The following is a 22,868-nucleotide window of genomic DNA, read 5'->3' on the forward strand; positions in this document are numbered from 1 at the left end:
TCAAACGTATTACATATACTTCTAAATTACGCTCAGAGTAGTCCTATAACCTTAAATATAAAAAACTTTAATATTTGGTTACGCCGTCTGTTGCTAGAACCATAATTCGAAGATAGTTCTTGGTATACTTTTAATGCATTTAATGCAGTTTATTCTTATTTCATCGCTTCTATGGGCTATGCTCTTGTTTGGTTTTTTTCTAAAAATTTCTTTTTTTGGGCTTGTGGCATAGAACAGAGTCGTACACAAATGTAAAGTTGCAATTTGATAACGTGTGATAACGTTCGTGTACTTTAAGTAGCATTCTGATTTCCAAGAACTTTATATATTGGGCGTCTTCATTTCACAAAATCTGATTTGTTAGTCGATGCACATACTGATGATTGGTCAGAGAAACCAATTGGGAAAATATTGTTGAATTCCGATTTTACAAAACTGACACTATATGGAAGCTAAATGGCTAGCGATTTTTATTAAAAAGAAGTCTACTTATCCTCTCCCAATCATCAAGAATCCAATTTAAATGTTAGTTGCAACGATTGAGCCACTTCTTCATCATCGTGGGGGTAAAAAGTGGTTTCTTTGATAAACGTCAGCATGAAAAAACAACGCTTTTATGCTACATCAAGCTGACCTTATTTGAATTGAAATGCTGGCATCCATTATGGTGATTATAGAAGCCCTTTTATTTTGAACACAAATATTCCTTATTTTTCGCTCATTTCTAGACGAGATCAACCTTTTGCGATCACATATTTCGTGTCAATTGTAATTTTGCAATGACTTTTTTTTTAATTCTGTCTATACTCCAGCCGCAAAATGTTTGATATCACTAGAGTTTGTCTATTTTAGTTATCATTATTGGTAATCAACGTTCAATCAAATCAAAGTTTTTATCTCAGAAATTTTTCACGAGAGAGATGTGGCAAAAAGATCATGTCCACAACAATTTACGTTCAAAAATGTCATCAAAGCATTTAAAAAATATAGCAAAGTATAATAGCAATACATATCTTTCAAAGACAATAATAATGGTAACTAAATAATACATAGTTGTTATAAAAAAAGCATGTTCTTAAAATTAGATAAAAAATGTGAGTGGTTCTAATAATTTGACCACCCTCTGTAAAACAAGCCACACAAGGTGAAATTTCATTTAAATTCTCTTAAATTTGTCGATTGTTTCTGCAAATAAGTACTTGTTACAACCTGAATATTTAAATGAGTAATGAAGCTAGGGACCGCGAATATAAGTAATCGAGAGAGGGAAAATGAGGGCATAGTATTGCTTTGCGATTCATTTTAATTGAAATTGAGAAAGGATACGGTGGTTGCGGGACGGGAACAAGTCCTTTCAACACGAAAGTGTTGCAAAGGTAATTGGAATACTTCAAGAACATTTCCAATGAAAAGCCAGAACTGCTATACTGTCTTTCGAGCGATGCTACGTGACCTCTTGGCAGAAGGTTAAGGTAGTTTTCATACCGAAGGCTTGGGAAAGATGACTATTCAAATCCAACAACTTCAGACAGATCAACTGCAATCTCTAAAAGATAAATATGCGTTGGGGATGTTCGTTGACATTGAAGGGGCCCTTGAATGAACAACTTTTCAAAAACTTTGGGATTCCACCAGAGAGCAAGTTACGCATATTCCCACGGTTGATTATAACACGTTGATCCACAACGTGACCGAAATACTACACCCAACAATGCTAGACGCATAGTCAGCATTATTCTCTACTTCATTCCTTTTTCAAATTAACATAAAAAGGGAAACATGATCCGCCCATCTCTCTCAGTCCGTGATTAGCCATTAGACATGTAACATTGCAATAAACGATTTTAAAGTAAGAACTTGTGTCTTTCCTTTGTTTTTTTTTAATCCACTTGCCGCTCGAATCCACAACTAGCATGGTATCGATGGCACTTTAATCAAGGGGATCTTCGCTATGTAAACGCAGAGATTGCTGCACGATGAAGTGATGTTGATCACTAACACCAGAATCAACGACAGGATGCCCCCATATTGATATTAATGAATGTTGATCAAGATCTCAGAAAATTATGTAGAAATATACAAATAAAACCACAATGATATTATATACAAAAAGGAAGAAACTGAATAGTGTTTACCTTCCGGAGATGAGGGGCACAATCCTTCAACTCTACGAAGAACGGAAATATCTGGGAGTCAATATGTAGAGGTAAAGATGAAACGAGCCCTCACAGCCTATGAGCTCTGCAGACGGACTTTTGCCTCACCGTGGTCACTTTGCCCTCATGTAGTAATGACAAACATCGACCTAATAATTAAGGTGAAGCAAACGAATTTCCCCTGTAAACTAATCTCATTGCAAAGAACTGTATGTCCGGGTGTTATGAGCAGGACCATCTGAGGCATATACGGCAAAAATAATAAAGACAAAGAAATTTTACTCATTATTTACCGTTTATTCATTGTATAGGCATATATTAAAATATAATATTACCCAGTTCTATTCCTTTAATTGTAGTTAACCTCAACTTAATTAATAGACAAAGGGTAGCTTCCTCCAAACTACAATTTTTAACTTTAAACGTCAATATATATTTCGGGAGCGACTTACCCCCTTCTTCAGTACAAAGCCACTAAAAAACAGTTACCATTAGAAGGTTGTACTTACTCACTAATTACTTAACTAAACTTAAGCTTTTAGACTTTTAAACTAATTACTGCGGCGAGTCTTATTAATTTTAAGGGACAGTTACCTGAATCTGTGCTTAATAATCGCCTTGCATCATGAAAACCGTTCGACAACCTTGGACCCTTGGGAAAGTCTAGAAATTTCGAGAGAAGATGCGACGCGATTATTATATTGTGCATTTTTAAGGTTTTGTGTGAAACAACAGAATCGATTCGATGTCTATTTGTCTATTACATCCGATGGAGTCCCAGAGCATGTATTCTTCCACTATCCAAGGTTTGTGGAGGAAAGGAAGAACCTAGAGGAGACTCTAAGAGAGGTGCTCGTACCAGAGAATCTGATGCGAAAAATGTTAGCATGTCAGGAAGACTGGGATGCGATCAACTCCATGGTCGTATCTATCCAGAGCAAATTGCAAATGGCAGAGGAGACTAGAAAAGCGCGATTACGTACGCCGCGTAGAGAAGAAAGGGGATCAAGCTGAAAAAAGCTGACTCCGCCCCGTGATGTAATACTGTACGGTGGTTCCACGGAGCTTGGGGGGAGTCTAGGGTGGTTTTGGTGGGTAAGAATCCCCCGTGTCTTTTGAAGATTTCCACCTCCTCAAAAACAGACAGACAGACAGCAGACAAACAGACATTGAACCGATTTTAATAAGGTTTTGTTTTGGAAAGAAACCCTTAAAAACTATTTACATTTAGATGAACCGATGTCGTATAAAAATAACACTCATTTTCGTGATTTGGCGGCTTTCTTCACAGCATTGGTGATTGGTTTCCACATGGAAATAATATTTTTCTGTTGAAATCCAACGTTCTCTTCATTACTCACTGAGAATCCAAAATAATGCAAATATTCTGTTTTAAAACATCCCAATAACGGTGAAATAATGAAAAGAATTTTATCAACACATTTTGTGAGACATTTCACAAATAAATACAATTTAGTTTACAAGCAAGTCGGAATAGAGGAAAATGGACCCTTGGAGTATAAAGATTTTGTGTTCATCTTGTGTTACAAACTTTCTATGCACGTTTTTCCACCCGCACCCAGCTTCAAATTCCAAATATTCCTTGATATTTTTCCAAACTCCAACTCCGCTGTTCATATGAGTTCATTCTATATGACGGCGACGTCATGCATACCTTAGAATGTAAGAAATTTGCGTACAAAACTAACTTTGCTAATAATAGTTTGATCGTCTTCAAACTTTCTAAAATTGTGTATTATATTATTATTATTACATACATATTATTAATAATGGTGCCAAATTTTGTACTTTTAGAATGAATTTAAGGGGGGGAAGTTTCGGGTAAATTTATGAAATATTGTAATATACTCTTATTAATTTAATTAGAGCAGATATCGTAATGATATGTATTTTAAGGCGTAGATTTTTCGGTTGGATAGATTCTGAGAACAAGACCTATTTAATTTTTTGATTCACACATGTTGAGTCAACACTCCTCTGTTTGTCAGCCCATATTAGAAATAAGATAATTTTCAAAAAAAAACTGAGCCCTTCGCTTGATACCTCCACATGAGCACATTCTGTGAAAAAAATATCTCCCCTCTATATATAGGGAGCCCCCTTTAACCCAATGCAAAATGAAGCACCTTATTGCGTGTGTACCGGTTCACATACTATATATTTTCACCAAATTTCGTGACAAAAGCTCCAACCAGTTCGAAGTGAATTTCTAATGAGAGACAGACATTGACTCGATTTTAATAAGGTTTTGTTTTCAAAAGAAAGCACAATATAGAATGCGAGTTGAAAATTTCGATAGGCAAGAAACGGTTATTCGCATATTAAAACAAGTCGGGAAACTGGAAGCTAAACTCACCGCAGGAAAAGCACCCGATACTACTCCCATCAGAACATTATGTAGCAAATAGAAAATGATAGAATCATGGTGAAGTCTGCAAATAGAATTATAAGTTGCCGTTATCTTCGTCAATTATGAGCAGTCAAACGTGTCACGTTGCGATTTTCACACAAACAAAAGGTCATAGAATTCTCAAAACGTAAGATTGATCAGAATTTGATAGAAACTTCCACGTTAAAAAGGATTTGCAAGCACTAATGGACAAAATCTTATTGAGAATATTGCAGGAATTTCTGCTTGGATAATATTCTGATGCTTATATGCGATGCTCTATAGTTTTGTCGTAGTGAGCAGTAACCATTTTATGTTTTTTCTGTTATTACTATGCAACTTATCAGTAAGGATGAGAGCATCAATTCATTGTTATTATTGGTAGAATCCTTAATCCTTTCGGTTTTCATATATAGAATGCCAGCTTCGGCGCATTGAACCATCACATACCCCAGAGTCTAGATTTTCTCTGGATCCGAAATATAGTATTGAATGTGAATTTAGGAAGATAAAGCGCACATTTCCAAGGAAAGCGGGACGACCTAATTTTGATATCGTGCAATAGAAAGGGGGTTTTACGTAATATCAAAGCTACTAGCGCCAGATAACAAGAAATAGAGTAGAATTTGCAATCCCAGGCCACCATATAAACACCACGCGGCCAAACCGTACCGGGAGAAGCAGTTTTGTATTGTCTATGGTGGCGTATATCCGTAGAGCTACTACGCAATTGCAAGTTTTAATTTGACAAAGTTCGACATCATGCAGGTTTTCCGCGATTGGTCATGGTAACGAAAGTAATATCAATATCATCATCAAACCGTTTTATTATAGCTAGGGAGAGAACCTGGAGGTCCGGCAAAGTTGGTGTGGTCAAATAAGGTACCCGCACAAAGAGAGTTTTCTACAAAGCAAAATCTGGCTCAATGTTAAGATATATGGTATACTTTTAGTTTGCTCAGCCCTGAAGGGAGGATGGAGAAGACAAAGTAATCCTCCTGAGATGCAGAACTTTCCCAAAGAAAGCAGAATATGGTAGGCACTCATATATAAATAGCTGATGCTAAGTGAATAATAGAGGGGCCTGCATAATTTTCACCACGGGCCCGATTTTCTCTTTACAGTATATTGAAGAAGCTGCAGACCTTAAGGTCGTCGCTGTAAAGCAAATGAGAGACCGTGAGGAAAAAGATTTACTATAACCATGTACATAATAAAAGGATTCCAGCCAGACTTCACAATATCTTGTTCTATATTGTAGCTTACATTGACAAAATATTGTTCTCTCTACAGTGAACTTAGGCAGGGTTTTATAGTAAATTTCCAAAATATGCTAATGTAATACTATTCACTTGGTTTGAGCAAATATCAGAATGTGATCTAGATGCCATAATCATGATTAGCTAGAGGGAAATTGCTGAGGTTGAGTCCTCGGTTCCCCGAAAGTTTTCAAAGCAACACACACTTCCGCGATCACTAAGATCATAATTCATAAATTACATTTCGAATTAATCGAAAGCCCATTGCATTTACCAAATTTAACTTCAAATGATTACTTCTTATTGTCAAACCTCAAAGTTCGACTTGGACAGGGGCAGGGCAAGACACTATCATTTGGAATATTTCTGGGGAAATTTTGTCGATTTAACAAAGCACTATGTTGAAAAATAAAAATGTATATAATTGAAATAATGTTTGTTTCTATATTAAATTAAAATTTTTGGATGTTCTTCCGATTAGCGGGACTCGGCGTTATAGGGATTGAAATAACGGTATAAAGTTTTAGGAAAAATCGCATTTTTTGCAAGTAGCTTCATAACGTTAAAGTCCTGTGAGCTCATGTATATACACCTTAAAAATGCCTATAGTTTGACACCACACTCGGCTGAATATAATATTTCATGAGGACAAAAAGGACATTTTTCCAATTTTTTATATTTACCGTTGATTAAGGCTTAATTAAACATACTTAAATGTTTATCAATTCATAGTACCAAGGCACTCCTTTAGGCTCCAAACAACATTCCGTGTTATGTCCTTGTTTAAGGATTTGATGACCGCGAGAAATTACTCAAAGAAAAACATTTTTTACACACCCCGTAAAAGAAAAATCACAAGCTTCCATAATATAATTTTGAACGAGACAAATCAAAATTTTGTGTAACTCCAGAAGAATTCGTTCTACGTTATAGTTGAGTAACGGTTAGTTCGACATTCTAGACTTGGGCAATTGCTAGTAGCTTTAGGGTCCTCAATTTTTCTCTTGGCATGTCTTATTTAAGGGTTTTGTAATATTCATTTAGACTAAATAATTTTTTTGCAATTCACCGAGACGGGTCTCCTTTGATACGAGCCTCAAATTGTTTCTAATGTTTCTTTTTGCTTTTCTTATTTATAAGTGCAACAGTAAACCAATCTGCACAATTTTTGTCAACAACTAACTTAGAAAGTCTAAATAGTGCGTTCAAGTGACAAGTCCAAACATGTTGAATTTATTCAAATTGAGTGAAATTTATTGAAATGACGATAGCTTTGTGTCGTGGTTGGAAGGGAAAAGTTGAATTCCGCGGACTAGATACTGTAAAAAACATAAACAAATGATTCTCGATGGCAAAGGTGTGTTTGCTTTATTTGTATGTAAAAGTTCATCCAGTAAGAATTCCCAGCGCCATAAAATTTCTCGGGCTAAAGGAACGTGCCCGCAACAAGTGATTAGGTTCTCGTATTGCGTTATCTATCAGTTCTCTTGCAATGATATTATAAGGGTAGATTTTGATGAAATCCTCCGTCCCGAAACTGTGGCCGATCGATATTTCTATGCAAGAGAAGTTTGTATGATCGTTTTAGACCAATTATATGAACAAGAAGGACAAATTGGCGGCTTTGATAAAATTGTAGAGGTGGATGCAACTAAAACTGGCAAGCGAAGGTATGATTGCGAACGTGTGGTTGATGAACGCTGGATTGTCGTTATGATTGAAAGAAATTCTAACAATTATCTTATTGAAATATGCCCCGGCGGAATTCGTGCTTCCGAAACTTACTCAATATTATAAAAAAAAACATGTGAAAAGGCGGTGAAATCAATAATTTTTTCCGATTACTGAAAAAGCTATTCGAAACTGGCTGATCATGGATATATCCACAAAATTGTGAATCATAGCAAAAATTTTGTTGATCCTGTCACTGGATGACATAGGCAAGATAGTGAAAGTAACTGTTGAGTCCTCAAAATTAATTTCTTCAAAACTGAAACCTGAGTTTTATTATTACATCACATCACATCATCATCACTGTTGATTTTCCTTCTATAAAATTCTAGTAAATTACTAGTAATTAAACCTTCAGATAATAAGTGAATTTAAAAAAAAAAATATGCTAGAGGAGCGGATCCATCTAGCAGTACAGACAACACCTCCTCCATCTTCTATTGAAAATTCATGAAAACTTCTGATTCTCCTTTTACAGGGTTTGAAAAAAAAAAGTTTTTCTTTGAGTAGACTTTCGTGATTACCAAATCCTTAAGCAAGGACATACCACGAAAGAATCTTAGGTGCCTACAAGGGTGCCTTAGTACTGTGAACTAACAAACTTCCAAGGAATTGTAATTAAGCATTAATCAACTATAACGGTAAATGTTAAAAATCGAAAAAATGTCCTTGATGTCCGCGTGGAATATTATATTCAGCCGATTGGGGTGTAAACGATACGTATTTTTAAGGGGCATATAGATGCTCAACTTAACCTCACAGGGCTTTATCGTGATGAGTTTACATGCAAAAAAGGAGATTTTTCCCAAACCTGTGCCGTAATATCACCCCCTTTGATTCTCCCCCCTCCCACCCGCCAAAAACCGCATGCATTTTTGCAATCAGCATACTATACTTAACATTCGTGGAACGCTTCTATTTAGAAGGCTCACACCCCTATTTGGAAGAACACCCAAATTTTTCAGACATACCTACTTTTTTATAAGGTGAGTTTATCATGGTATTCATGTTCTTATTTAATATATGATATTCAACTATGCGCATTATTTCTATTATCCATACGTAAGGCACCAGCTCGAAGAAACCGCCCGTTTCTAAAAACTTCTGTATGCAATCTCAAGAGCAATTTCCAGCACCTTCTAAAGGGTTAAATTTTAAGCCATTTACTCACAACTATTCGCAAATGTAAACAATTCGCGTCTCTTTTCCCTTGTTGCCTCTTGTGTACATTTGAGCATTAAGTTTCGACTGCATATGCAATTACGACACAAAACACCTTTGTCGAAGCACCACTTGCGTCCAATAATAAAAAACAGGTGCAAACAAATCAGTTGCACCTCGAAAAGCTCAAGATACGCGTCGTGCATGCATCTAAGTAAACACTCATGAATGTGTGCAAAATCTGCTGCATTGATAAAGAAACGAAAGCTTCAATGACTGATGTGAAGGCGAAGGTCGTACGTGCTGCCAAGAAGTGGGTGGCACACCCAAGAGCACCATTGATTTTTACTGAGGTGCTTCGGAATCGATTTGGGAATGATTTTGCACTATAATATCTCTTTTCTGCAGACACCCCTTTCAAAGTTTATCATATGAGTGGATAGAAACGAAAATTCAGTAGAATGAATTACCATTTTCCCGCCGTCGAAAACTGGAAGAGAAACTGAATATTTTAGTCTGATCAACAAATGCATTATGGCTATTTTGTTCTCTGATAATAAGGCTGTACTGACCGACCGAGAGAAATGTCAGCAAGCCAAGGTTTCGAATAACATTTCCACCTTTCAGCTTCCAGGGAAAAGTGAATCAAGGTGAAAGTATCCGTAGCACTTCTGTTAATAATGATGAAGTGCAATTAAGAAGTTGTTACGGAAAATTGCTCTTCGAACTCAATAAACTTCAGAATCGATAAAAAACCAACTTTTACCATATAACGGATATAGTCCGAGATTGAGAAGGCTTTCAATTCATTCTTTGCAAAGGTAGCAGCCAATTATAATAGCAAGAAAAGACCGACATTGAAAAGTTTCAGGGTCGTGAACATGTGCTTTTTATAAAACGAAGTGACCATCAATTTAAGCTTTTGTGTAAAATAAAATCTTATTAAAGGACCTTAGGCAGATAGTAAGCCGGTCTGTCTGTAACACGTACTTTTCTCGGTGCAGTGAGTAGCATCGTTGTACGTTGGATTTAAGGGAGAATCCCCATACATGCAAAAGGAGGCTGAACCGAATATGGTCATGTGGGATATCAAAGTTCTCGATTAATACTTTCCAAAACTGGCACCAGTTCTAACATTTAATGTAAAGGAGGGAGTCCGGTGGCCTAAAAGTGATAATTTCTTTCGCGGACCCATTCTCAGAAGTTAGCTACACGAAAAACTGTGGCTATACCTAGAAATATCCTCCATATTGATATCTGCTTAAACTGGATTAACAGAACAATATTATTATATTGTTTAGAAATTGAGTTGAAACCCACTAAATTCATCCTAAAAATAAAATTTTTCAAAAGTGTAAGCTATACTATAAAGCATGACACCATCATGTTCAGTGGAAATCATAATACTACTAACAAATTTATAATAGATCAAAGCTGTTGCTTTTGTGCAAATGTACTGCATCTAACATTTCAAATGCGAGTATCACACTAATTTGAATAGTGTGACATAATATATGCATATACGTTACGAGCCAGGTACAAATAGGACAAATGTCCACTCAAATACTGTTAAATAAGAAATACACTAAACCTCCTATCATAGTGGCAACCCCTCGCCAGACGCCGCTAAAATCTAATAAAATGTAGATTTATCTACACCATAGTATAAAGGCTGAATTTTATATGTTTTACTGTAAGAATATGTTTTTTTCTGTAGTCAGACACTTTTTAAATTCTAGAAGAAAATGTCGCCTTTACACAACTAAAATCATAATAACTCAAAAACTACTGCGTGTACTAAGGGTCTATAAGTTGGTTCCCAATATCTCCGGGCCAAGCTTTCAAATTCGATCACCGGTGATTACTATGATAATTAAAAGTCTTTTTTTCAGTAGAAAGATATTTTCGGGTAAATAAAATATTTTTAGTGAAGTTCCGACTTTTCCTAATTCCCCCTAGCATCCAATCGCAAAAATATACTCCATTTCGACCTGAAATGATATGAAGAAACTTTTCCGGCATCCACGGCGGACCGGACCAGTTGGAAAGCAACATACTTGCACGTTTGTGATCCATGGAACCTCCATTCTTGGGCAAGCACCCAAGTTGCAAAAAGTATATGACTTGCGGTTTCGTCCAGGGCAGAGGCGACTCATCAGACGCGGCCTCACCTCTGCTTGGTTTAAGCCTGATTTTTACAATGCAGTTATTATCCTCATTATAATTCATAGACATGTCGTGATTTTGAATTAATATAAGGGAGCAAATACCACCTTGTAACCTCTTCGATGACGCTGCTTCCAGGGCAGATGTGAGGCAGCGTCTGATGAAGTTTTGTTTTACGCAAAACCTTAAAAATGGAATTTGTTGGCATACATACCGTTTGTGATCGATAGACTCTAAAACCGTTCAACCATCCGCGCTTGAAAGTTTATGGCGCCCCAAATTTTTCATGTCAAAACGGTAGGGTTTAGTCTTAATCCCCACCACCAGGTAAAAAAGAGAGTAGGAATGTAAAAGCGGGAGATCTCTCTGAAACCAGCGTTCTCTCCAATCCCGCTTGCACATTGTGACGATGATTTCCCCACCAAAAGGCTTATAAATGTTACGAACATAGCCTTTCTTGGGGATACCATAACTTTTTAAGAAGGAGTGACCATTAGCGGTTTTAGCAGAGGTGGAAGGGAGGGGCTTCTTTATTCCGACTTCCTTCCATCCAAATCAAACTTTACCTTGATGGGGGGCGACGCTGTGATTTTTCAACCGCCACGAATTTTCACGGGTTTTGAAGAGGAGGGACCTCTACCGGACCGAGTGCTCGGAGTTGGGATTTCCCCCATTAAACTCAACTAACTAACAAGTCGGAATACCGGATGCTGACGCCTCGGATATAAAAGTTTTGTTGGCGTCAGCAAAAAGCAGACCAACGCATGCCCTCAATTCATTGATAGCCAGACACATCATCGAGGAGAAACATAATAACAGAAGATAACCTAAGGGTCACAGTGAAATTATGCGGTGTTTCCAACGATTAATTAATTGAAATAATAAAAACTTGTTGTTTCTTTTTCGTTGGTGTGAGTATTTATTCTTGCAAATACCGATATTTCGGGAACCACTTGTTCCCTTCATCAGTGCAAACAAGTTTGCTCATCTGTAGACATTAAGGTTCTATTTATACTATTCTAAATCTATACCATATACTATGATATTATAATTATGACTAAAAACTTATATCTAGGTCCTGAAAAAGAAATAAATATTTAATTAACTTCCTAATAGCTAATTTATCTATCCTAAAACTAGACGAGATTATTTTACTTTAAGAGTTTTCTAAACAATGGGGAATAGCAGTTACCCAAATCTGAGTTCAACCTAGTGTCAACCGGTTGTTTGTTAATGAACCAGCTTTCGTAAGCATCCAGCTGGTTAGTCTTTCTTACCTGCTTTAGGACTTTCAAGTCCTCAGCGCTTACTTTATGGCCGCATTCGACCATATGTTTTGCCACCATAGATTTAGTGGGTTTTCGGGAGTGCTTCACAGCCGGCTCTGCCTCCTTCATGTGCTCCCTAAATCTGGTGGTTGCCAATCTTTTTGTTTGCCCGATATATACCTTCGGGCAATCTGAGCAGGCGATTTTATAAATGCCGCTCATCTCTTCTACCGTTTTTCGATCTTTTTCCCCCGCCAGCTGGGTTTTTAGCTGGTAGATACGGCTTGATCCTACCAGCTGTATGTCAAACCTTTTCAATGTCCTTTGTATGTGTTTGGACAAATTTGAGAAGGTGACACTTGATCTTTTTTGAGCAGTTAAGGTTAATTGTTGGCTATAGAGTGTAGTAAGATTACTACGTTCTAACCTTCGGGTGTGTTTCTTAATCATTGTTTCTATGGTGGCGCTGGGGTACCCGTTCTTCATAGCCGTGTCCAAGATATAGAGTTTTTCGCTCCGGTAGTCTTCCTCAGTGAGCGGAATTGTTAGGAGGCGGTGGATCATGGTGCCATAAGCAGCCATTTTGTGTTGGTAGCTGTGGAACGAAGTGGCAGGGATTGTACGTTGACGTAATTTGATCATACACATATTTCCATTTACTTCGTTCATAAAATTATACATATGTACATCTAAAGTACGTATATTGAATACCGCTTGTTTAATGTACAAATATATCTGACTGAATTAGGCACTACCCCGAAGCTTCATTTACATATTTATATAAACACATACATATGTCTGTCTGGAGTAATTGATATTGATATTAAACGATTAAAAAACTAAAACGAAATGTTTCCCTGTGACCTCCCATTCACGTGAGTCACTTTGTTGTGGTTTTGACGAATTCATATGTTATGATCACGTCGTCGTCGTCGTGTAAATGTTTCACCTTCTATAACTTTTTTAATAATAGTTGAATTTCCTTCAAATTATGCCTTATGTTATCCTTTATGTAAGTACTAAATTTTGCAGTTCTCGCATGAAAATAAGGGAGGTTTCCGGGTAAACTTCCAAACTATGTTAATATGCTATTATTAACTTTATTTGTGCATATATCGGAACGGGATGTATTTGGAGGCCTAGATTTAGTTCAGATACACCAGTGTGATTTTTTTCAGATTTTTCGGTTGGATAGGTTCTGAGAACGAGACCTGTTACACTTTTTGGTGCTCACATTTGGCGCCCTCACTACCCTACCTTCCACCCGATATCAAATATGAGTTTCGGAAAGTACCAATTGAGCCCTTTCATTTGATACCCGATACCTGTGAAAAAAATTGTGAAACCTCCATTAACATGTATGATACGCTGGATGGTAATTTTAGAGCCTCGCCACTCCATCCAAATCATGCCTGTGACCGAACAAAATGGCGCAACTGATAAAAACCCTACTTCTGGAAAAGAAGTTTATAAGAACGAAGTCGAGCTATAGTAACGAAGCGCTCTTCCTGTGTGATTTCTTATTCAATTGTAGTAGATTGATTGACAATATTGCCAAGTCCCGTTGCAGCTTTGATGTGAAAGATTAAAAATTAATGGGACAAATGCACACTCAAATCTCTTTATAAAAGAAATATACAAAACCTTTCATACCTGAAGCGTCTAGCTTCCGATTTCCCGACGTGTTTCTTCATTAAAGAAGCCTTGGAAAACACCAAAATTTACTTTTCAAGCGGATGTTCGGTTATTGCAACACAGCGTGCATTTCGGAAGCAAAACAAAACATACGCTACTGGGCTGACACCAATCCTCGAGAATTGCACCAAAAGCCTTTGCATTCACCCAAAGTCACAGTGTGGTGTGCAAGTTCCTCAGCTGGAATTATTGGTCCGTGGCTTTTTGAGGAAAATGAGGTTACAGTGACAGTGAATTCGAACCGGTATGTAAACATGCTACAGAATTTGGTTCCAACAAGACGGTGCAACAGCACACACTTCAAGAGCATCGATGGCTGTTTTGAGGGAACACTTTTCAGAGCGCCTTATCTCAATTAGAGGCGATTTGGAATGGCCGGCACGCTCTCCCGATCTGTCCCCTTGTGATTTTTTTCTTTGGGGTTTTTTGAAATCCCGTGTTTATGAATGAACCGTCCAAGAACCCTACAAGATTTGAAGACCAACATCCAAGAAGAAATTGCCAACATAACACCTGCTATGCTAACAAGAGTCATGACAAACGCCAGAAATCGGTTTACGCAATATATGGAGAATGGGGGACGTCACCTAACAATGTAAATAAAAACTCTACACATGTACCTACATTATAAAAAATAAATAAATATTTTCCGATGCATACAATAGTTTTTATTGAGTTTTGAAAAAAGGAAGTTATGCTGCCGCACCCTGTATTTCATGCGTCCATAGGCGGGGCATTCACTTAAAAAATATCACTACAGGATAGACACTTAAGATATTGTAGAATTCTTATCCTGAAAATATGCTCAACTAGCAAATTATAGCCAGTCAAAATGCCCACAAAACCTTCGGAAGTCTTCCTGCTTTTCGATATGATAAATTTTCGTAATATGTTTGTCAGGCTCTGACAAGAACAGTTTGGTGTGTTTAGCAACGCGTAGACCCGACCACCTGCTCCTAGTCAACCAACAAAAGCGTTTCAAACTTAATTTGAACCTCAACACTACTTTTAGCAGTAAATCACATGCACTTGAAAATTTACAACATGCAAAAAACTACTATTCAATGCACTTCAAATCACATACCACCGCAGCTCAAATTGGAAACTTACACATTCATTCATTGTTCATTTCGATCGGAATCAAATTGGAAACTTAAGCGTTCATTGATCATTCGATTGGAATATTACGCCACACGATTCATCAGCAACCAATTTTTCTGTTCTGGAGGCAAACCTGAAAACACCTTCACAAGAATGTAATTCAGCCCAATGGCTCCACACAATTTATGAACTCGGGATGAACGGTCGACAATGAAGTGAATTTTCCAATTGACCAGTATACAGGCAGATTTTAAAATGCCTCTCGAAAGATGTGTATCGTGAAGAGGAAATTTTCTGTTACTGTTCTACTCTTGCCCTGTCAATCCGTTCTTGAGAAGCAACATTTTGGGCCGTGTTATGATTTTTACAGTAGTTCCCTCTGTTATTTTTCTTCCACTGTATTTTTTTTAAAGAGAAGCGATGCTTCCTATCACTCCACACCACTGACATTGACTATTAATTCAACCATTATGTTAGGAAGCCTCCTAACTCAGATCTTTGGAGTGAACAATTCGATTTATCAAGAAATAGGTAACTTAACCGATAACCAAGTCAACATTCGCCGACCCATGAGAATCAACAAAAGTTGACTTGGAAGATAACAAAACCCCTAAATAGCACCAGCGTCGCTCTTCCACTTACAATTAAATGACAGCCACAAAAAAGTTTATCACTTCAACCTTTGGCGTACTTATACAGAAAATATTAAGAGGGTCATCCTGTGTGCCAGATCCGCGGAATCGAATTTTTTTTGGCATCAATTGTATCTAGATATAGTGTAGAATATACGGGCAAAGTGTTTTTTAATATTCGGAGTCGTTCGGAAATTATAGTGTTAAACACGTGATAAGTCACATGCTAGATTTATGTCGATCGTCGAAATAAAGCTCGTATTTATCGGTCCGAATGGCGTTTGAATGACTTCGCTAAAAGGATAAGAATTGAAGCCAAGGCCGTACATGTGTTTCTTCAAGAAACTTAAGGTCTAAGGACTAGGTATAGCAGATTAATGGTCAGTTAAGATTTTATGGCTAAAAATCACATTCTACTTTTTAAATCCGTTTATCTCGAAACTGCATGTTGAAAAAAAAAATCGGCTACCACCATAGCCCAAAATCTATCCAACGAAATTCTTTGAAATTTTCACGACTTATTCAAAACATATTTCTACGGTCCACAAACTAGGATAATTGCGATTCATTCAGTAGTTTTTTTTTATTCATTGAAGAAGCCTTGAAAAAACATCAAAATTCAAAAAAAAAGTTTAACACGACACTAAACATTTAGTTTTTTATATTTTTTAATAATCCTAGTTTGCGGACTGTAGTTAAGTCTCTACGTTAAAATGCCGTTTACTTTTTTCTTTAAGATGATCGCGACGCTCTTTAGCGTGGCAGCAGAAAAACACCTTTTTTTGGAGATAGGTGTATAAATTGCTCTGTATTTCAATAACCAGCTATGCGATCGGGCTTACTATGCACGCTCAAGATATTAATAAATCTATGGTGAAAAATTCGTATTTGTATCTTCATCCAGTTCTGCACAAACAATTTACAAAAAAAGCCAAAAAACCGCCTTCACACGGGATGAGCCCCTTAAGGTTCACATATCATTTCAAAGTGAAGAGGTTGAAGACAATTACAATTGTTTGCGATAAATAATACTAAACCAAGCCAACAAATCTTCACTATCCGCGACGTCAAAAGTGTTTCATACCACGGCGGCAGCAAAAATCAAATTTTTTCCAATCTACGCCACTAACCAATATGATTTAATCAAGAATAGTCCAGTACCATAGCGTAACTTCAGAAGATTCGTTTATTATTATTAATAAATTTCATAAAGAATGACAAATTACCGAAGTTGATTTCAAAACATAATATATATGGTCCAGTTTGGAGCGTTATATGATATCCTAACAAATAATCTATCCCCTTATCCGGAGGCTCATAAAAGCCATGAGGGAGCAAAGTATTAATTCAATCGTCCTCTCTACAACCGATAATGTGGACAAAAATGTATCCACCGAATCGTTGGTTTTATGTCACCCCGTTTCCAGCCGTAGCACCTATTGTATAGGCAATGAAACTAGATCGGGCATACTGCTAAAAAGCGCAGGAATTGTGCAACTTTCACCAGACTCCTCAGTATCTACGTCAGAAGTTCTCCTGATGGCAGAGAATTCCAAACTAACTTCGATTCTAAACGTCTATGCTAAGCCATGTAATGTCAAAAACACGTCTTCCCCCGATATCAACCCCACACTGAATGGTTCATTACTACTTGAAAAATCAGACCCCTATTTGAGCTTAAGCCAAGAAGCTTACCATAATCAACAAATGTTTGTCGACACCGACTGAAAGCCACTTATTCGTCATATTATATAGACATCGATTTCAGTTGTAATTACCCTTAGTTTATTATCATCATCACCGGCGCATTCGTAGGGAACGCCAAACAGCCCGGTTTTGCGCCGAGGTTTACCAATTCAATATCCATAGCAGTGGTCGTAGTATCTTTCATAAATTTCACCGTTATATAGGCAAGGAATCATTCATCCTCTTGCAAGAAGCTAAAAATTCTTCGAGAGATTCCTCTCTAGAAGGCAACTGAAACTCCACAACTTTTCTTATTAAGAAGGTTATCCAAGGAATCGATATTTTCTGACATAAATTGTATCTAGTTATAGTTTAGAATATATGGGCAAAGTGATTTTTTGACATTCGGAGTCGTTCGGAAATTACAGTATTTATGGGTCCGAATGACGTCAGAATGATTTCGGTAAAATTATAACAATTGAAGCCAAGGCTTTACTTGTGTTTCTTCACGAAACCTTAAGTTTATGGACTAGGTATAGCAGATTAATGGTCAATTAAGGTTTTATGATTAAAAATCCCACTCTATTTTTTAAATGCGTTTATATCGAAACTGCATGTTGAAAATCGGCTACCACCGTAGCCCAAAATCTATCCAACGAAATTCTTTGAAATTTTCACGACTTATTCAAAACATATTTCTACGTTTTTTAAGGTTTTGTGTAAACACAAAACCTTATTAAAATCGGTTTACCGTGTGTCTGTATGTCTGTCTGTCCGCCACACGCATTTTTCTCGGAGACGGTTATAGCGATTGACACCAAATTTGGTAGAAAGGTGGGAACTGTGAACGCTCACACATACAGTGAGTTACATCCTTTTACGTTGAATTTAAGGGGGGGTCCCCATACATGCAAAAGGGGAGTGTAAAATTTTTTTTCATCAAATATAATCATGTGGGGCATCAAATTAAAGGTCTCGATTAGTACTTTCCGAAGCCGGTCTTAGTTTTGACATTTCTTGGAAACGTGGGGAGTGCGGGGGGTTGAAAGTGATCATTTCTTTAAGGGGGCCATTCTCAGAAACTGCCGAACCGAAAAATCTGAAAAAAATCAGAAGGCTGCCACTATATGGTGCCTTGGCTCCGAAATACCTTTCATACCGATATCTGTTCAAAGAAAGTTAATAATAGTATATTCCTATAATTTTTTGTAATTGGCTAGAAACCCCCCTTAAATTCATCCTAGCGGCACGAAATTCTGCAGTGATGTAGGCTATAATGTAGAGCATAATCATACCAAGTTTGATGGAAATCCCACTATTACTAACAAATTTATAATACGTCGAAGTTGTTGCTTCTTTGAAAATTTAAGACTATCAATGTCAATATCACCCGAAAGTGGACATATGTATATATTACGTGCTACGTACTAAGAAATACACAGAACCTTTCGTACCTGAAGCGTCCAGCTTCCGGTTTCCCGACTTGTTGTTTTATTCACCAAAGAAGCCTTGAAAAACCACCAAAATTTACACAAAAAAAAAGGTTAGCAAGGCACCAAAAATTTACCTTTTAATATTTTTTAATAATTCTAGTTTGCGGACTGTGGTTAAGTCTGTACGTTAAAATGCCGTTTACATTTTTTCTTTAAGATGATCACAGCGCCCGTTAACGTGGTCGCAGAAAAACACTTTTTTTGGAGATGGGTGTATTTCAATAATGGTCAAGATATCAAGATGAAAAATTTATATTTGTACCTTTATCCAGTTTTCACAAAAAAATTCTAAAAAAAAAGAAAAAAAAACGGCCTTCACACGGGATGACCCCCTTAAGAAACCACAACACAGTTTTACTCTGGCTATACTATCATAGTCATATTTATGTCCTGAGGCTTAAGAATGCATTCAAAGTTTTCCCTGCTTGTCGTAAAGGCAATTGAAAGGGATAGAAATTTGTAGGCTAGCGAATTTCGAGACCTTACTGCTACCGAAACGTCAACAATGCCCCGTATAGAGACTGACCTCACGGCTTTGGTTATCGAAAACGGATTAAAATTCGTTTCTGAAATGTATACACGCTACTCGACAACGGTATCGAGGTTTTCCAGAATGCTAGCTTTCTTCAACTCGATCGAAAATTCCGAAAATATACTCCTCTCTCTCCCCTGGCAGCATTGCGCTTTTTTCACTCTGGAACGTGGTAACAGACACGAATCCGGGGTAGATTGGTGCTGACGGCTACCGCTTTCTTCACATGGGAGTCGGTTCCTGAGTACAACATTCCGGTCCAGGTTGAGTAGCATCAAAATTGGACAGTGCTATGCACCAACGCAGACTTCCGATAGAGTGGAGACTGATCCTTTCTACCAGCAGTTACATACAGTTCAGCAGAGGCTTCCTAAAGGTGGCAGTGTGCGCCGTGACAAAAAGTAATTTGTTATCAGGGAAGCGGAAGATGCTACAGAACAAAATGATTCCAAAAGTACACTTTGCATCACTAAAGAGCTTGAGGTCGCAAACCTTTCGATGATCCATTAATGGTCGACACCTAATTTACAATGAGGAGCAGCTGAAGAGGTGGGAGGAACACTTCACCACGGTTCACATTCGGTAAAGTTCCATCTCCTATGGACGAAATGGCTATAATACCAAGCAGAAAAATATCATCTCCACCATCAAACTTCTCAAACGGAATAAAACCGCTGTACTTGACGATCTCCCCGCAGAGTTATATATCGCTGCTACTGTAGTTTCTGCAGGTGAGCTACTTCACTCGTATGAAGATCGTAGCAATCCGAGAGTAGAAGAAGGAGATGATGGTTAAGATTGCAACGAAAGGAACCCGTTTTGAGTGTGAGAGTTGGAGAGTATCTGCGTGGTCCCTACCGCATCAAACAACATGTCGAAAGTTTGGTCAAAAGAGCAGACTGGTTTCCGCTCCGGATCGTCCTCCTGCATCGACCACATCATCCCCCTATGGATAATTTCAAAGCAGTGTGAGGAGTTTAGGTCTTCGCTTTGCCTGCGTTTCATCGATTTCTACAGCGTCAATGAGCAGGAGGGATATTCCGGAGAAACTATAATAATAGCTATAATATTATCAAAGTTAATTACGATGACACAAAATGTTACGTGGCGCAAGTAAAAGAGAAATTCATGTTCATGTTGACTTGTCTGCGACGCATCACCGTATCATAGGCGACCTTGCAACCAATGGAAAATTGGTGCAACTGCTGGCCATATTCCAAGCTTTTTCTGATCTGTTGCTGATTTGCTTAAAGTGAAACCTATTCGGTATAAACCGATGAGGCTTCAGCGTATGGAGCAGAGAATATTTCATTTAACCAAAGGGTAAATGACAACCATATGTACTCAGGAACGTTATAAATCTATAATTGCTGCATTGCCTGATATTCCCTTTTTATGTATGGGGCAAATAATGCCTCGTTATGAACCGCTAGTTGTAGTTGATCGCCTCAATATTTAACCAGTTCGGTTATAATTCAACTTGGACTAGATTTGCCTTTGCGGCTTATTTGGCAATCAGGTTTCTTACCTGTGAAGGGGCAGATCGACAGCCGACGTTGTTAAAGGTGTGTTTTGAATTCGGTTGAAGGGAGAGCCACAGTTCTATGCACAGAACATTCATCTGTGCAGCAGCTGCTTTGAATCTTGCCCTGCATAATAATTTGCAATGCTTGAGTAATATTGGTGACGAATTAAGAGGGAAAGAAAAAGCAGTTTTCATGAAACCGGAGCAAAGTAGAAGTCGAAGTCACTAAAACATGAAGGAAATGTTGCAAAATTTCATTGAGCACGGTATGACCCGCTCAGATTCCCCCTCTAACTCTAAAGTAGTGACTTTATCTTTTAGATAATTAGATTAAATTTGAAGAGTAATTTAAAAATAGCAGAAATCTATTCCCATAAAATCCAAACGACTGGAATGCTCTATCTTAGGATGATTCATACGACCTTAACGTTTTTATGTAAAGAATATTGAAATGAGGATAACAGGAAGAATCGCAGGAGATTCGTCCTTGCGCACCCGCCACCCAACCGTCCACGATCGTCCTTTTAATTTCTACCTTGATTGCAGTGCAGCGCTAGTCACGTAACTTCACCCATGCATTGCAGCATAATAGGCGCACTCCCATTCGAAAATCTTAAAGACCAACTGGAATGGGTCGCCCGCCTCGTTCCACATTTCTGCACAACTTGCGCGAGAGCATGGGTGCCACGGGCTCACTGAGAAGGTGTGAGAGTTACGTAAAACGAAAGCGAAGTCGACAAAAACAATGCCGAGAGCGAAAGCGAGCTGTCAAACCGATCCAGCGAAGTGTGCGTGAGCGCCGTGCATGAGAGTGAGTCCAACTGCGAATGACAGCTGTTGTCAAATTTATGTTTGATGCAGGACAAGGTGGTCGCGACGGTTTGACGCCACCTCGGGGTCTGGGTGAAGTTCTTGCGAATGTGGAATGTAGTCGGGAGCACGGCCGACCTCTGCCATGAACAAATGCGTGGAGATGGCCGGGCGGCAGCGGCTTTGCACTTTCACTTTCAGCTGTGAGCGGACAGTCCGCGGAGGCTGCGACAGCTGGGCTAACATGTCTCTGGCGTGCGAGCAACTTACCGTGAATGAAACGTTCTTGGGGATCTTGATTACATCGTCGTCGTCCGACTCGGCGTCCGCCAGTTCCTCCTCATGGCTGGGGGTGGCTCCCATCGCGCTGAGTGGGCACGGGGCCCTGTTTCAAGTCCGGCTCGAAGTGATCGGATCGCACAAAACTCGCCTGGAGCCCGACGAAGGACGGAACACGCACTACAGCCTCTCGCGGACGGCGGACATGGCTCCTGCGATTCACGCCCCGCACGCACTCGACCAGCGGACGGCGAACTTAACACACGTCCGGGGACACCCTTTCGACCGCTGGCGGGACTTTCACAGAAAATTTCGGGTCCCGCGGTGGCAAAACGTAGAACTTCACTTTCAGACCGCGCTCACGTTTTGCACTAACACAATGCCGTTCGCGAATTGCACACTCTTGCACACAACGGGCCGCTCCTGGAGCGCTCGACAAGTTCCAATTTATGCTGCACATACGCTAGAGTCCATAGTTGATAGCGCGCTGCAAGAGATGCAAGCAGGCCGTGCTCCTTGCTTTGCACCAAAACGCGAGCGAGAGAGGGACAGAGAACGCACCGCGAGTATAGTCGAAATGTCGAAATCGATCGGCTGCACAGAATATTCGCCTCCGCTGACGTACTAGAGGCACAGTAGGCCCCGAAGTGATTGGAGTAGAGTAGTAAGTTTTGGCGGGAATTGCACTTCGTAACGGCTTTCGTCGCTACTGCGCGGATCCGATACGATGTGAGAAATTAAGTCCAAATTTTGGAAGAAGAATTAGCGGAAATATATAGTGTGCAGAAAGCCCTGTCGGAAATGGCATTCTACCCGCCTAGATATCCCTGAAAGGATAAGACCTTGAAATAAACTCAATATCAGCAAAATCTTGATGTCCGTATGAATACTCCGCGACAAAACTATAAGTTGTAGCACAGTTTTTAATTATTTAAGAGAAAGTCTGCTCGGCAAGCAACACTGA

At 38.6% G+C, this 22,868-nt stretch overlaps 1 protein-coding gene across 1 annotated transcript in view; it reads right to left on the reverse strand.

Annotated features, from left to right (window-relative positions):
• LOC119653442 overlaps positions 1–22,445 on the reverse strand; it is a 130,688-nt gene extending 108,243 nt beyond the window's left edge. The window contains exon 1 of the mRNA XM_038058031.1: positions 21,896–22,445. Coding sequence (XP_037913959.1) covers positions 21,896–21,988 — 93 coding nt within the window. The 5' untranslated portion in view covers positions 21,989–22,445. The remainder of the gene's footprint in view (positions 1–21,895) is intronic.
• Positions 22,446–22,868: the final 423 nt, after the last annotated feature.

The sequence above is a fragment of the Hermetia illucens genome, chromosome 4, assembly GCF_905115235.1.
Source record: "Hermetia illucens chromosome 4, iHerIll2.2.curated.20191125, whole genome shotgun sequence".
NCBI lineage: Eukaryota > Metazoa > Arthropoda > Insecta > Diptera > Stratiomyidae > Hermetia > Hermetia illucens.